The 17,067-nt window shown below is 36.9% G+C and overlaps 1 protein-coding gene across 2 annotated transcripts; it reads left to right on the plus strand.

Moving 5' to 3' along the window:
* Positions 1 to 423: 423 nt before the first annotated feature.
* On the plus strand, positions 424 to 15,025 carry crbn (cereblon). Of its 2 annotated transcripts, none has more exons than XM_077530183.1 (11): positions 424 to 556; positions 762 to 880; positions 956 to 1,158; positions 1,878 to 2,027; positions 4,178 to 4,340; positions 5,243 to 5,305; positions 5,388 to 5,472; positions 5,601 to 5,716; positions 8,638 to 8,702; positions 10,782 to 10,913; positions 14,057 to 15,025. In XM_077530183.1, the coding sequence occupies exons 1-11, from the start codon at positions 484 to 486 to the stop codon at positions 14,238 to 14,240; spliced, it is 1,353 nt and encodes a 450-aa protein (XP_077386309.1). In that variant the 5' UTR covers positions 424 to 483; the 3' UTR covers positions 14,241 to 15,025. The 2 variants fall into 2 exon arrangements, with proteins under 2 accessions (XP_077386309.1, XP_077386310.1); XM_077530184.1 differs by lacking the exon at positions 14,057 to 15,025 and adding an exon at positions 11,445 to 14,050.
* Positions 15,026 to 17,067: the final 2,042 nt, after the last annotated feature.

Consider the following 17,067-nt stretch of genomic DNA (forward strand, 5'->3'; position numbering starts at 1 on the left):
TAAATGGATGCCATTTTACTGGGAATTGCACAATTTCTGAATAATTGGTAAACTTGAGTTTGAATAAAAGATTTAATAAATCGGGTACTACAGTGCATAATTCCAAATCAGGTGTCTAAACTTCGTCTGTTTCCCGTGTTTATATATTAATCCTGCATTAAATGGTTAGAGAAAGTTAGCCCATAATTACTAAAATGTAAAAATATTTAGATTTTGTGGTTTCTAATAATTTGAATGTTGCATCATATCACACGATTTAGAAATTTATCCTGAACGAATGTATAATTAAAAAAAAAAACGAATAAATTACATTTTTCACGAATAACGTGCTTCGTAAACACGTTTTGTCTGTCAGTGGGAAAAGTTTGGAAATGACCTTTTCATATTTTGTATACTCGGAAGGGGGCACTAATGAGCCACTACGCTGTCGCGGCGCACATCATCACACCGTAGAAGTAGAGTTGGCATTGTAAACACAAGGATATGGCTGACGACAGGGGTGGAGGCGAAGACAACGTTAACGACAACATGGGCAACCAGCTACAGCTCTTTCCAGGTAAACGGTCAACATAAAGGCTTCTCCGTTCCTCGTCTCCCGGAAAGAAATTGTTTCCAGCTAACATTTTGTGTCGCTTTATCGCAATAACAGGCCACATTAGGTCCCAACACAACCTCTTGAGCAGCTTTTAGCTCAGCTCGCAGCACAGGCTGGCTGTAGTTTTCCTTTTCAGCGACTTGTATTTCTTGCTGTGCCGTAACAGGCAACGGGGAGGAGGAAGACGAGGAGGAAGATGACATGGAGACTGAAGACCGAGACAACGAGGAGGCAACGAAGCCCAGCGTTATCACCTTCGACCCTAGTCTACCTACTTCACACGCTGTGAGTGACTTTCTGTCTCACTTTCGTTTTTTAAAATCACACTCATTTGGTGTCAACACTACCTTGTATTGTCAGTACCTGGGCTCGGACATGGAGGAGTTTCACGGCCGCACCGTCCACGACGATGACAGCTGTCAGACCATCCCTGTGCTGCCACACACAGCTGTGATGCTGGTGCCTGGACAGACCCTCCCCCTGCAGCTCTTTAGACCGCAGGAGGTCAGCATGATGAGGAGTGTCATACAAAGGGATCGAACATTTGCCGTCTTAGCACACAGGTACATGGCCACCGTACTCATACAGTGCAAAACTGATTATATACTGTACTTAGTTTTAGAGCTGAATGATTTGGAAAAATAATTCTGAATTTGTGATTTTTATTTCTCACAATTTTTCATTTTGTGTGCAATTTACATATATATTGTGGCCACAATTGTCATCTCCTGGGCTATGTGGACGTTTGTGGATCTCAGTAGTTAGTGCTATTTTCTTTTCTTGCAGCAAAACAAACAATCTTGATGTTAAAAGGTGGTCAACCTTACTTTATCTGTCCATGGCATAATTGCTTTCAATCACTTTGTGATCATGAAGATTTTTTTTATAGTATAAAGTGAACACTAAAAAATTTTTGTTAGTACAATAATAAAATAAAATATAACGATTCATTCATCACACTACTAATCTTGACTGGTTTTATTTAACCATTCTCATAAAAGGAAAAATGCATTAATGAAAAGTGCACAATCGTTAATCCAGAACAATATTAAGACAGCGGGTGTGCTCGACTTAATAAATGTGAAAAATACCCCTGCCTGCAAGCATAGTAAAATTATGAAAAGAATAATTGTAACAAACGTTCCACATACAAATGAAACACCTAAGAAAATCTACAAAGTGTGAGTATCCTCGTCTTTTTAGGACTATACCCCACTATGAAATCAGGAGACAGCTTCTTTGAGTTTCGCACTAGCACGGTACTGTCTATTGCGTCTTGCAGTGATGAAGGCGAGCCAGAGGCAGAGTTCGGAACGACAGCAGAAATCTACGCTTACCGGGTGGAGCAGGAGTACGGCATTGAGACGGTCAAAGTGAAAGCTGTGGGCAGACAGAGATTTAAAGTCCACGAGATTAGAACTCAAGCAGATGGGTGAGTTGGAATTGTCCCATAAATCATCAACCAAAAATTGTATCTGTTAAATGCTTACATATCTACTAATGGTGGTCACCCATTTTTTTTCTTGGAAAAACTACTGTAGCGTGTTCAATCCTTCACCACAAAGCACCTAAAGAATTAACTCTACAAATTGTTTTGTTTTTTTCTTTGGCTTTTTTTGTGTCTGTTTTTGTGATTATATCACAGAAAAGTATCAGTAATGATAAAGAGAAGTGTGAACTTTTTGTGATAAGGGAATACTTGTTGATAATAAGTTTTGTTCGATTTTTTTTATTTATTTTTTCTTCCTGTAGAAAATGTTGGTTAAATTTAGGGCTGCTGCTCTTTTAATTATGGAATAAATTTGTCATTTTTTCTAGGTTAAAGTTTTTTTTCTCCATCCCTTTGTCAAAAACATTGTTCCAAATTGGGTCAGAAAATGGGATTATGATTGTTTGCTCAGTAAAAGGAGTTGTTTGCAAAATGCAAATGTATTATATTGATATTAATTAAACACAAACATTATCATTGTGCTTTCATGGAGCACTGCAGACTTAGGGGAATATTTACAATTGAAAGACTGAAATTTCGAGGTTTGGGGCAATTTTAGATTAAACAAAAACAGTTATTTAATCCGGGCGGCACGGTAGTCGAGTGGTTAGCACATCCGCCTCCCAGTTCTGAGGACTCCGGTTCGAGTCCAGGCTCGGACCTTCCTGGGTGGAGTTTGCATGTTCTCCCCGTGCCCGCGTGGGTCTTCTCCGGGTACTCCGGTCTCCTCCCACATTCCAAAGACATGCATGGCAGGTTAATAGGGCGCTCCGAATTGTCCCGAGGTGTGCGTGTGAGTGTGGATGGTTGTTCGTCTCTGTGTGCCCTGCGATTGGTTGGCAACCAGTCCAGGGTGTCCCCCGCCTAGCCCAGAGCCAGCTGAGATAGGCGCCAGCAGCCCCCGCGACCCTTGTGAGGAATAAGCGGTCAAGAAAATGGATGGATGGATGGAGTTATTTAATCCAGGCTCTAAGGTACATACTATTTTACCTGAGAAGCATGCCAACAAAAGCATATTTTATACTGTACTCAAAACATGGACATTTTCTGTTTTACAACCAACAATGTTGAGCATACAAATACTTAATGCATACTGATAAAGTAACCACGTATTCTTTGATACACATGCACTAATTACAGCCTTTAAAGCACCACTAGGTGGCAGTATTGTTCTGCAAATATACTGTTTGCCTGTTCCGTCTCAATGTATTTGTGAAGCTCTTCAAAGCAAGGCATTCTTACTTTACACATTTCCGATGGTGAAATTGTTGTTTGAAATTATGACCGCCAGTGTGTGTTGTCCACTAGACTTCTTTTAAAATACAAAGTTAGCAGCATATGCACATAAAAAGAATGGACACCTTAACAGTACAGTATAGCGTAATAATTAATTGCAGGAATCATCTCTACTGTGTGTAATTGACATTCCAAACCGATGTAGGTCGTATAAATGGACTGTTAAATTCTGATTTGTGCTTGCAATTGAAAAGTGCTACTGTTACAGGTGGCAGCTAGAGGGCAGACACGCTAATAGAAACGTTTACTGCAGTTGGTTTGAAGTCATTTCTCACCTAGAGTTGCTCCTGTGAACAGGCACATATTAACACATTGCCTAAAAATATTCTAGAAAAGTCAGTAGTGCTTTTTGTGTCACTTTTAATAACCGCAATTTTTTTTTTTTTTAATTATCGTCCTTGCTTCCTAATGCACTGTATACCACAGTGACAGTGATGAGGAAAAATAACCTTCTTGCATGTGGTCGTCATGATGTCTGTCGCTCTTGGTCATAAAGACATATTTCCGCTGTTTGCTAGTGGTGCCTGTGATGCTCCTAAATGGCCCTGGCCTGTACCAAGTTATCTTGTTGAACTTTTGACATACTGCCACTGGCTCCAGCTGTCATTCCAGTACAAATTTCTACAATGGAATTATTCTAGTACGCACTCACTCTGAGGTGATATTTTCATAATGTTATATGAGCTTTTTTCCTGTAATGTCTTTTTAAAATCTTCCTATGCGGACTATTTTTGCAATCCCAAAATGACAGTTTTCTTAAACTACAGTCTACGATTGTGGGTTTTTTTCCTTCCCAGAATTCGACAGGCAAAAGTCCAGATCCTTCCAGAACGAATCCTACCAGATCCCTTATCTGCTGTCCAGCTGACGCCCCTCTCCAGGCTCGTCATTCACCCTTCTTCCAAGCCACCAACCCAGAGCTGCAAGCAGGCTGAATGCTGGTGGAATAACTACCAACAGGTCACTTTTACATTTAATGTGCTTTAATTATTTCTCAGTCAGGAAGTCTTGAAAATGATCTATAGGGCGACCACTAATGCCAAATGCCTCGGCAGTCTTATGATTTCGTGTAAAATTCTGGGGATATATACTTCCAGTATATATAATGTAAAAATGCAGTATATTGAATATTTTGTAAGATTCTATTTACTGTAGAGAATTATAGGAAACTGTTTATTTGTTGATGTATTTAAGACATATTGCTAAGTGTGGGAGCTCCCTGCTATTTTTGTTTGAATTTTAAAAAAGACAAATAATTCCTGTATACTGAAATTTTGTAAGGTTCTATTTACTGTAGAGAATTATAGGAAACTGTTTATTTGTTGAGGTGTTTCAGACATATTGCTAAGTGTGGGAGCTCCCTGCTATTTTTGTTTGAATTTAAAAAAAGAAAAATAATTCTATTGTCAAACATAAAAACAAGACACTTAAAAAAGGTTAACGGTTAGAGCTAGTAATTAAAAAAAAAAAACTTGTGTCAATAAATTCCCCTTTTCTGCAAATGAGTATAGGTTATCTCCTTGGCAACTAATAATCAGTATCGGCCCTGAATAAAACACGTCGGTCTATCTCTACTGAAAACATTGCCTTTACAGTTAACTAATCTATTTGAGCTTGGAATGAATGAATTTGAAAAAAAAAAATCAATCATGATGGGCACATTGGTCCTAAAAATAAAAAATAAAAAGAGAGAGAGAGAGAGAGAAATGGACTATGTTTGATTTTACAGTTTCCACTGCAGTGGCCTTATCTATTTGACACTGTATGCTTTTGGTAGTTCAAGTTAACAACGGTCATGGTGGATGTATACATACTTTTAGTCGGACATTTTTAACTTACTGGCCATCTATTGTGTATCTCAGAGGAAGTTTCACTGTGCCAGTCTGACCCCGTGGCCACCGTGGGTCTACACCCTCTACGACTCCGTAAGCGGCCAGCAATATTTTGTCAAGCCAAGATCAACATTCTGGATGTGAACGTAAACCAGCACGTGGTCTCCTCTTGCAGGAGTCGCTCATGAACCGAGTGAAGAAGCAACTCCACGAATGGGACGAGAATCTGAAGGATGACTCCCTCCCTAAGAACGCCATAGGTCAGCCCCCGGCGCTGTTTATTGCACATTGATGGCTAACACAAACACATGCGCACGCAATCCGTCTCTTTGTTTGTGCTCCTCCTTCCTTCCGCCCCCTCTTTCGGCTCCTGTCTGGCTACTGTCAGACTTCTCCTACAGAGTGGCGGCGTGTCTGCCCATCGATGACTCGCTCAGACTGCAGCTGCTGAAGATTGGCAGTGCCATTCAGAGGCTTCGCTGTGAGCTGGACATAATGGATCGGGTAAACAAAACACACAAACAAAAACACCACTAAATCCTCATTCAGTACTTGTGAAATATTTGGAATAGGGGTGTTAAAATTAATGCGTTAATTTTGAGTTACTTTAAAGTTTCTTTCACATCTCTAATTTTTTTTTAATGAACACTGATTACTTGGAAAGCCTCACTGCGGGAATTCCAGTCGCATCGCAGCGGACACGTCCACGACAAAATTTAGCAGTAATAATTTAATAATAATACATAAATTTGTGTAGACTGGGGTCAAGCTATATTTTACAATTTAAAAAATGTGCAGTATTTCACAAGTTACTTCATAGCTCTTAACTCATTTGCTCCCAAAAACGTATAAATACGTTTTTTTTAATGTTTTAAGTGTCCCAAACACGTATTTATACGTTTTTTGTTTTTGCTTTTTTTTTTATGCTAGAGTATACAGAAGGCTTTGATGCAGCCTCTCAAAGAATGCAAAGAATGGTTGTAGAAATGGTAGTTATTACATAAACAGCCAGGAGGTGGCAGCAGAGTATAAGAGATCAACCAGGGCCGTTTTGAAAAAAAAGCTCAATTGCTCACACTTCTAAATAGATTTGTGAATAATGATGAAACGTAGCTATATTCTCATGCTAATTGCTGCAAAACAGAAACAGATAGAAATATACTTTTTTTTTTTTCTTAATGACATTAATGATAATGTTTTTTATAGCAATAGAACACAATATTTTGTGGGCCTTGCAAAATCAGTCAAAATCCAGTAAAACAGCCAGGAGCGAACGGGATTGCTTCTGTGAAAATGGCTGGGAGCGAATAAGTTAATATGAAAAGGAAAATGCACTGAGCTGTCAATGTCTTGCAAATGCAATTATGCCATCTAGTGGCATAAAAAAATGACTTCAACACAAATCAACATCACATTCATTTTTTTACAGTAAAATACCGGTACATCTTTTTAATTTCATGAATTATTATGAAATTACTGTATCAATGACTAAAAGATGCAGGCATATTTCTAATAGTTTAAAAAAAGATATCCACTTTTATGTAAACAAGAGTTAACTATTGAAGTCATGCATTTAATTACGATTACAAAAATGTAATCGCCTGACACCCCTAATTTGGAACAATATTTTGAAACCTGTTGATAACGGTTCAAGACTTGCTACAGACAAATTATTATTATTTAAAAAAAAAAAAAAAAAGTTGAGCTAGTTGAGCCAGGCACCACTGCCACTCTAACAATCTTTCTTGCACGCTCGCATGTGTGTGATTTGGTTTTACTTTATGTAGCTGGTGCAATTTGAAGTTTCCATTGAGGGATTATAATTAGTGTAATAAAATAAAATTATTTTTTTACAGACTAAATATTTAATCAAATGGTCATTCTTAATGCATTGTAATATCAGTAGTAATTGTGTTTCAATGGGGCAGTCTTTGCACACGTGCATCTGTTCCCATCTATTGTAGTTTTTTAAATTTGTATTTACTCAGAGCATAGCGTAAACAAAAAAAACAGCCCCCATTTTTCTTTAAAGGAGACAATGGAGTAAATCTTTCACATTTTAAAACAGTTTTCTGCTATCTTAATCAACGTTTTTGACATGGTTTTTTTCCTGAGGAGAGATTGGCTCTCATGCTAATGCCGATTATGGCTTTAATTGCCATGACGACCAGAGCGGAGAAAGAGCATTGTGACCAACACAGCGGCTACTTAGTGATGATAACTTAACAACTTTGTAGCCACATTTAGTGAATTTTCCAACCCCTTTAGAAACTATTTTAAATAAAATCAATGAGCGGCAGATCAAACAACTTTTTATGGTGTCCTTTGAGACTTCTGGAGATTGTGAGACCTCCTCCAGCAAAGCAGATGTTCACCCCTCGGCATCCAGACTGCAAATAAATAGCATTTGCACGAAACCATCACTGGAATATTAATTTCACATTTGATGGGTGAGCAAGCGCTCGAGAGAGCCAACAATTTGTAATACGGCAATTAAAAAGTCCATTTTCACAATCTGTCCCCTTTAAAGCATGAAATGTCATTTAGTATTAAAGGATATCTATTATTTAAATGACAACTATATTATTTATGATGTTTGAGTTATGTGTATTCATTTGTGACAAGCAATTGAATACAATCCTTGCTTAAATGTAAATATAGATTTGTAGAATTTTGTCTTTCTCGCAGTATGCAACTCTAAGTAATTAAAGGACATTTAATGTGGCCTCTGCTTCTTTTTAAATTAGGACATCAATTTTTTATCAGCTTAATGCAAGATTTCCATTTTTAAATGGGCTGATTTTTAATCGACTGATATACGACTCACATTCGGCTTCTGCTCACCGCTTGCATTCCTAATTTCATATCAATTAAGCAACTTTTTTTTTTTTTTTGAGCTACTGCTACTTTTCTGTAAATTCTATTTTGTGTTTTCTAATTCGTTTATAACTATATAATTTGAATCCACATGTCCATTGCGTGAACTATGCATCTATGTCATTTATTTTTAGAGCAGCAGTTGTAAAGTGTCATTGTTTGCACACATCAATGTCAATTGAAGCTTTTACACATGAAAGAATTGTTTGCACTCAGCCACTGAAGTATTAGTTGATGTATGTCCCGGATGTGTCAGCCTGTCAGTTACCGCAGCTTGATTGAAGGCGATAAGCAACCTTAATGGGAACATATTATGCTCGACGCTGGCTGTTCTTGGACTTGGTTAGAGGTGATGCACACATGCGTGAAGAAAGACCTGAAAAACCTCCCTAACTTAGACTTGATAGATATTTTCCCATGAACAACATATGATACTGTTTCATAGATGACAAAATTCTTGTTATGAGTGTTTTTGTGAGTGTACCTTTTATTGGCTGTCTTGTGGAAGACTGCCATTTTTTTAATGATCCATTCTGTTTCCTCCTCAGTGCACATCACTGTGCTGTAAACAGTGCCAAGATACGGAAATCACCACCAAAAATGAGATCTTCAGGTGAGGCAACGTGCTCGACGTGTTTTCCAGCAAAACAGATTTTTTTTTTTTTTTTTTCATCATGTTTTGCAAGAAGATATTCATCACATGAAGTCATAAGTTGAGCTAATAGTACCAGGGAAGCAGACCTCCCTCTGGTAGTCATTTTTATTCATTCATTATATCAAAAGCAGTACTTGAACGACTGAATGTAGACTCACTTTCCCTAACCCAGTGGTTCTCAAATCGGGGTATGCGAGAGTTTAAAATATATTTAAAAGTAGATTTAAATATTTGTAAAAATATATATATGTAAATAAGTTCATGAAATGAATTTTATATTCAGGAGGCAATTGAATTTCAGTGTCCTAAAAAAAACAGCATTTCCCCTATACCAGAATGGTTTGGCCTAACTTGTCATATGCCAACCTAGAATCACCTGTCAATCACTTGAAAACTTTATTTAAAATTCAATTAAATGTTTTTTTTGTTTTTTTTTGTTTTTTTTTAAGAACAGCGCTTTACTCTGATCCCAAAAGATGACAATCTGTATGTGCACAAATCTTTATTTATCATGAAATTATTTATTCTTTTTTTTTTTTAGTTATATCTTTTTTATTTCCAAATAGTTCAAGAGACCACATGAATACAAATAAAGTTCTTCCAAAGTTTAATAATATATCAGAAAATGATGGCACAGCACTGTGTTTTAAAAAAAACATTTCTTCAATCAAAAATGCTTTGCGTTGGTTTTTAGGGGTACTTGGCTGAAAAAAAATATTTCTAAAAAGTTTAAGAACCATTGCCCTAACTCACTAACTCGAGTAACTGACCAAAGCGATGTACCTCACTAATATAAATGTACACTTTATGCAACACTCACTATAAACAGTGTTACTATAACAGTAAACTTTATTGGTTTGAATTTAAAAGAAAAATTGTGTAAATAAAAATAAAAAAGACACGATAATTTTAGCTGTTTAATAGTCAGATTGGTTTAACAAATATGACCAAATCTAAGAAATTCAGTATCAATAAAGTAATCGGAATCTGAAAGATGTTTTTTTCTTTTTTTTTTTTTGGAGGGGAGTATGGAGTACAGTTTTAAAGATACAGTGCTAAATACATACATAGTGCTCTTTATGGGCAAACAAGCCAAGCCAGTGAATGTATTATGGTAATAAACAATTTGGAAGTCCTACAATTGCAGAAACGTTTTGAGTTTATAAATACATCTGATCTTGAATTTGTGAGGTCATCAATTCAGTGCAATGACTAAGCTTTTTAATGGTGTTTTAATTTGGAAACTGCCAATCATTTGGTGGAAAATCTACATAGACATACTGTGGAATCGAGACCATGTGTAAATATCGACTAAGGTGCACCCATGTTGTCAGGTCATTTTGTGTGGGGCCATATTCTACTACCAGTTATTTATTTGTACTTAAACCAGATTCACATTTGCAATGCAAACCTGGCTCCATACAGCAGTTTCAAAACAACAACATTGCATTGTAATTTCCCACACTGTCATTATGTGATGACCTCGCTGATGACGTTGTAACTGCACTTTGCAGATGAGGTTATTTCTCAGAAATATCTGCTGGATGGTCAGTTTGAACCAGCCTCAAGTGTAATTCTTTATCACTTTCTGGGTAGCCAAACAATATGGCGGCAATCACCCAAATTATGGCGACATCAGAAGTGTTTATGTTGCCAGGAAGTTACATCATAACGCGGCCCAACCTTATCAAACAGAGACGTGACATTTAATTTGTGTCAGGCTATTGAAACTGTCCAGACATGCATTGGAGACGAACCCCACGAACTTGAATCTAATTGCATTGAATGACTCGTTATGAGTTTGATAGATGTTTTTCATTAAACGCGGTCTTTTAAATTGTAGTTATCCCAGTTGTTTCAAACTTAGTTACATATAATGGCTCGAACGTTGCACCAAAAATCCTTGTTTAGTATGCGCTTTGTTGTTTGAGGTCATGATTTGGCTGATATTTTGGTGTAAACAGGAATAGAATTCATAATAGATGTATGAAAGTATCCAAGATATCTCCATTAAATGATATTTGTTGTTTTCTCCAGCTTGTCTCTGTACGGCCCCATGGCTGCCTATGTCAATCCACATGGTTACGTCCACGAGACGCTGACCGTCTACAAGGCCAACAACCTCAACCTGGTCGGCAGGCCGTCCACACTCCATAGCTGGTTTCCAGGGTAACTCGCTCTTTGTAGCTCGCGCACCCCGCTGGGACGACTTAATACAGAAACTTACTTGGGTATGGCTCAGAAGTGTCGTCTAGCTTTTTCCCTATGACAACTTGAAGTAGCCACACGCCACTTTCCCCTCTTCTGCAATCAATTCACATTCGAAGCATGTAGTGTAATAATAATTTAGTAGATTGAATTTATATAATGCCTTTTGGAAGCCAAGCAACCCTTTGTTGTTGTCCAGTAGGACTGTCATGAAAACAATTTTTTTTAGGATGATCTAGTTTCTCACAAACTATCGCAATAGTATCAGGGTTTTTTTTTTTTATTATTCCACTAATATAACATTAGAGCATAAAATTCATTTTTAACTCATTCACTCCCAGCTGTTTTCACTGAAGCAACCCCCATAAGGTTCGTCTCTTCTTTCATCAGGGAAAAAAAAAAAAAAAAAAAAAGGATATATTTCTATCTGTCTCTGTTTTGCAGCAATTAGCGTTAGAATATAGCTAACTTTCATCGATATTCTCATTCCAGGTGAAAACTGTCAAAAAGAGCTTGTTGCAACATGGCATTGCAACATTGATCTCTTATACTCTGCTGACACCTGCTGGCTGTTTTTGTAATTACTACCATTGCTTCAACCATTCTCTGCAGTAGAGAGGCTGCAACAAAGCCTTCTGTATTCCCCATCATAATAAATAAATAAATAAATAAATAAAACATTAAAAACGTATAAATATGTCTTTGGGACACTTAAAATGTTTAAAATAGAATGTACTTATATGTTTTTGGGAGCAAATGACTTAAGCACAATTAACTATACTTGACTCAATGAGTCATTTTCAGCAGTCAAAAGTTAATATTTTGTCTATAATGTGGTAACTTCATTAATTTTCATGTACAATTAATACCTTTAAAATTTATTTATTTTTCTGCTTGCTGTGTAGACTGATGATGACATCACCAATCATGGCTCAGTTTACTGACCAAACCCAGAAAACAGGTGAGCCATGATTGGCCGTGACCTACTTCCTCAGCACAGGTGATGTCATAATCAGTCGACAGCAAGTAGAAAAATTACTTTTTAAAGGTATTAATTGCACATGAAAAATAATGAAGCTATCAAATTCATTCTGGCCAAAATATTAACTTTTCACTGTTGAAAATTGTTCAATGAGCAAGTATTCCTTTAATTTTTACTTCTCAAGAATAATTAATATATAAATAGAGTAGAATATAAATGTAAAAAGACAAAACCGGTGTTATCGTAAACAAAAATAAAAGATTATTAACACTAATTTTGAGTTGTTTAAATGTATATATTTGCATCTTTTTATTTTAAAATGACTAATAAATTTTGTTTTGTCCGGAAAGGAGCTCGCATAAATATTAGTGCTGTCAAAGTTAAAGCGTGAACTAATTAATTCATCATAAAAAATTATCGCATTAATCATGTATTCATGCAGATTAATCGCACTATTAATTTTGACAGTATCTTGACAGTAGATGGTTACGTTAAGGGTAGCGCAGTTTGTGTTTGAGCAATAAACATGCATTTAATAAATGTTTGCATATGACATTCAGAATATTTGTTCATGTCAAATTATAGGGGTCATTTTTTTCCCAATTTTAAATTATGCGAGTAATGAACTGATTAGATAAAGAGGAGGATGGGCGTGTCTAGTGTTAAAGATGTTTTTATAACTCGCCCCCCTGAGACTATTTAAGACTGAGACCATTTTCACTTGACCACACACTCAAGTCTGATTACCTCCAGACTTGTTCAATCAAAAAATCAATTAAATACAGCCAGCCTGACAAAATGAAGTCCGCCAAAAGATCTCAAAAAGTACTACAAAGCCATTACTAAAGTTTTAAGACTCAAGAGAATCACAATGAGAGTCGTTAGCCACAAATGGAGAAAACAGTGGTGAGGTGGCCAGCCTTCAAAAATTACCCCAGGAGCACAAAGATGACTCATCCACGAGGTCACAATGGAACTCGGGACAACATCAAAAGAACTGCAGGACTCCCTCGCCTCAGTGAAGGCCACTGTTGGTGTTGACTAAACAATGAGGAAGAGACTGGAAAAAAAACAAAAAAATGAAATACATGGCAGTTTTCCAAGGCGAAAAACTCTGCTGACTAAAAAGAATATAAGGGCTCATCTGAGTTTTTTTTTTTTGTGTGTGTGTGCGTGCACATTTTAGAAGAAAAAGTACCCGCGATAATAGAAATCTGCGTTAATTAAAAAAAAAAAATAAAATATATATATATATATATATATATATATATATATATATATATATACATATTTTTTTGTTTGTTTTTCTCATTTTGGTATGATTTTTACTGTATTATAAATGCTTTTGCATTCATCATATGTGTTCTTTTTTTCATTTACATTCATTTTTTTCCATTAAAAGTATGTTTATACAGCACCGTATATATTTTTTTTTCATGAATTATGTTTTTTCGTTTTGGTATGATTTTTAGGTTATTGTGAATGCTTTTTCATCATTTTTTTTAATAATTATTATTATTATTTTTGTTTTAGTTATTTATTTTTTTTACTTACAGTATATATTCATTTTTTTCATTTACAGTCATTTTTTTCAATTAAAAGTAAGTGTTTTTTGTTTTTTAATTTACTTATTATACAGGACACTATTTTTTTTCATTTATTATGTTTTTTTGTTTTGGTATGATTTTTAGTTTATTGTGAATGTTTTTCCGTGGAAAGGTCTCATCGAGACGAACCCGCTGATGCCCATATGTCCCCGGTCCGATGTAGGGTTCGAGAGAGAGGGCTGCGCTAAGACAAAAAAAAAAAAAAAAAAAAAAAACGAACCAAAAAGCACGCTGTAAAAAAAATCCACAAAACAGCAAAAGATGAACCCGCGATAAACAAAGGAACACTGTAATGGCATTTCATAAAGAGACTATCATATGACTATGTTTGGGGATGCTTTGCGCTTTCAGGACCTGGACAACATTCTGAAATGAATTCTGCAGCGAATGTTCAGCCATCAGGTTTTGCAATGATCCAAAACACACCATCAAGTTAACTCCAGAATGACTTAAAAACAACAAAATCGAGTTTGATGAAATGAATGAAAAGTATGTGATCCACCTCTTCTGCTCAGGTACGCTTGGACAATCGCCCAATGCCGAAGCTGCGGCTCTCACATGGGTTGGAAGTTCACCGCCACCAAGAAGGACTTGTCCCCATCTCGTTTCTGGGGCCTGACTCGCTCGGCCCTGCTCCCCCGCATCCCTCCCGACGAGGGCGAGGACGGGCGGGAGGGCTCTCGCCTCTTCTGCCTGTGACGTCCCGGCCTCCCGTCCTCATCGTGTTAAAAAAACAAAACAAAAAAAACAGAAAAACAAGCAAACAACAACTCCTGCCCGGTCGTGTTGCCTCCAAGTAATCATTGCGTCACACGCTGTCATCCTGGGCAGTCAATCCATCATATTAAGCGGAAAGGTCATCCAACCTTGACATACTATAGGAAGAAAGGCGGATTGTTCTTCTAAGCTTCTTCTGTATGTGGATGCACCCGTGAAGACAAAAAAAGACATGCTTCCCATTCGTGGTTGTTTGCCGCTTCGTCCGTCCAGCTGTTTGTAGGCACACTGACAAAAAAGCAAAATGGAAGTCTCATGCTTGGGCCCTCCAGCTCTTTATCCGTGGCGGAGAGATTTGGAGCTTGAGTAAACTGTTTTGTTTTTGGCTTTATTCGTCGATGATATTTTGGAAACCTGGAAGTAAAGCGGTTGTATTTTTGTACGCAGATAAGTTGCTGATGAGAACCTTTTTGTGAATCGAGTGTGCTTTGTGCTCTAATGGCAATAATGACCCTTTAGAAAGGTCACTGGTAATAGCGAGGAGCATTTAGCCGTCATTGAGAACTTTCCGGCAAGAAAGAAATGTACAGTATGTTCATAAATGGTAAAATGATGTCCTTTCTGACTGTTTGATATGATGGCGTCCTCACGAATTTGCTGTTCCCAGCATCATCAAAATGTACTGCAAGATGCTGGTTCATGTTCATAAATGATCTTAATTAAAATTGCACTGAATGCAATATGCCCAAGTGCTGAAAATGTTGAAATTGTGTTGGCATCTGTAGACTTTTTTTTATTTTTATTTTTTAAATGAATATATGAATATTTACATTTATAATTGAATCCAGTACAGTTCCCTTAATCCATGTACGTTTTATTGAACATGACCTGATCAAAACCATAAATAGTAATTGAAATCAATTACAACCACAGCGCTATGTAAATAAAGTGGCAAAAAACACTGGCAAATCAAACATTTACGTTCTTGTGGCAGATTTTATACTAAGGTTCCAGTGGTTAATAAAAAATAAAATAACAAATTTACCTGTATTATACCTGAAAGCCATAGTACAAAATTATGCATCTAGATTTTGTGTTTTTCCTGTCCAATTTTTACCTGACTTCTTTTGGGGGGTAACCTGGCAATCTGGTACCTCTCCACAGTAATTTGGTCGGGAAAAGGCGGGACATTCTGTACAATAATTCGAGCTGACTGGACGACACGACATTCTACACGTTTGTTTTAACCAATCACGGGCACGGGTGAAAATGTCATCTCCGTTCATGTCGAAGGGGGGGAAAAGCACGAACATCTTACCAGCTAGAAATGCGCGAAGCCCCTCTCGCTGTTCAACATTCAACAAGGAAACGGTGAGTCATTCTGTGAGAACAGAATTAATTGTAGCGTCCATTCGTCCATGTTAGGTTTGTTTGTTAGCCCCTGCGTCGGTGCTGGCTTCCTGGTTTCGTCGTAGTTGCATATCCCGCCCCCAAACACAATGTCGCTCTGTGATTGGTGCTGAACCACCAGCGGTTCGGGAACGGCGGTTATCAGTGGGAGCGGTGCAGGTGAGTGGAGCGGTACAAGATGTATTCTTCAGAGTTTGTGAACTCACAAATACTGCGAGAAATCATCTTTCGAGAGCAAGATTATTTGGGGGGCACATTAATTTAAGGGGGGGGGGGGGGGGGGATTTTATATATATATTTTAGACCCAGCCCTAAATTAATACAAAAAACAACAACAACCTCACATCGTTGTGCGGGTCTAAGCTTTTAAATGATATCCATGAAATGAAATGGTGTAAAACCTCAGTGGGATTGCTCTCAATGGAAGCTAATTCGCACTGCAAAAAGTTATCATGTCAGACTGACATCATCATTTCAGAATGGAGAATGAAATGTCTGCAGTTTATGCATGTCAGGTGACTAGCCTAAAAAAAAAAAAAAAGAGTTACCTGCAGATGTGTGAATATTGTCTCTTTGTATTTAACATTTTAATTCAGTGTAAACCTCTAACTTAATCAGTTCCAAGATCCTTTTGAAAGGTATTTTTCCCCATAGGAAATAATCAAACTGTCGCAGACATAAAATCTTTATTAGCACAGTAAAATGTAATGTGAAATTGTAAATTTTCCCTGTGAGGATACATTAAGTTTTCTGAATCTGATTGTAAAAACAATAAAGCACTCGACTTTAACTTTGCGAACAATACATATATGGTGAAACTCGAGTCTTACTGTTTTGAATATCAGTCGGCTTCACATAACTTTGAAGGTGTTAGAAACATACAATAAGGAAAGCAAAGAGAATTGCACCATATATTTAAAACAATCGCACAGTTTAGCCTTAAGCTAAATGCTAACAATGCAAAAGGTCATAGTCTATCATCTCCAAAAGAGCACCATAACTTTGGTGAAACATGTTGGTAGCATGCTTTAGGAGATGTTATTCTTCAGCTGGAACTGGAACCATACACGAGTTGGAAGGAATTATGAACAGTTCCAAATAACTCGAAAAAAAAAAAAAAACTTAAGAGGAACAGCTTAAACTTTATTTAGGGTCAGTTAGAGGCACTTTAAAATGTGGCAGGTGGGATTTAATTCTGAACAAGAGGGTGTGCACACTTATGCAACCACATTTTAATTATTTCTACTTCCTCTCCTGTTTTTTGTTTTGTTTTGTTTTTTATATAAATTATTATATATTTTTTTTAATTCAGTTGAGTTACAGGTCATGGATAAATGGTTACCACAAAAAGCTGGCATTTGAACAGGGGTGTGTAGACTTTTTATATCCACTGTAGCTC

This window comes from Festucalex cinctus, chromosome 8, assembly GCF_051991245.1.
Source record: "Festucalex cinctus isolate MCC-2025b chromosome 8, RoL_Fcin_1.0, whole genome shotgun sequence".
NCBI lineage: Eukaryota > Metazoa > Chordata > Actinopteri > Syngnathiformes > Syngnathidae > Festucalex > Festucalex cinctus.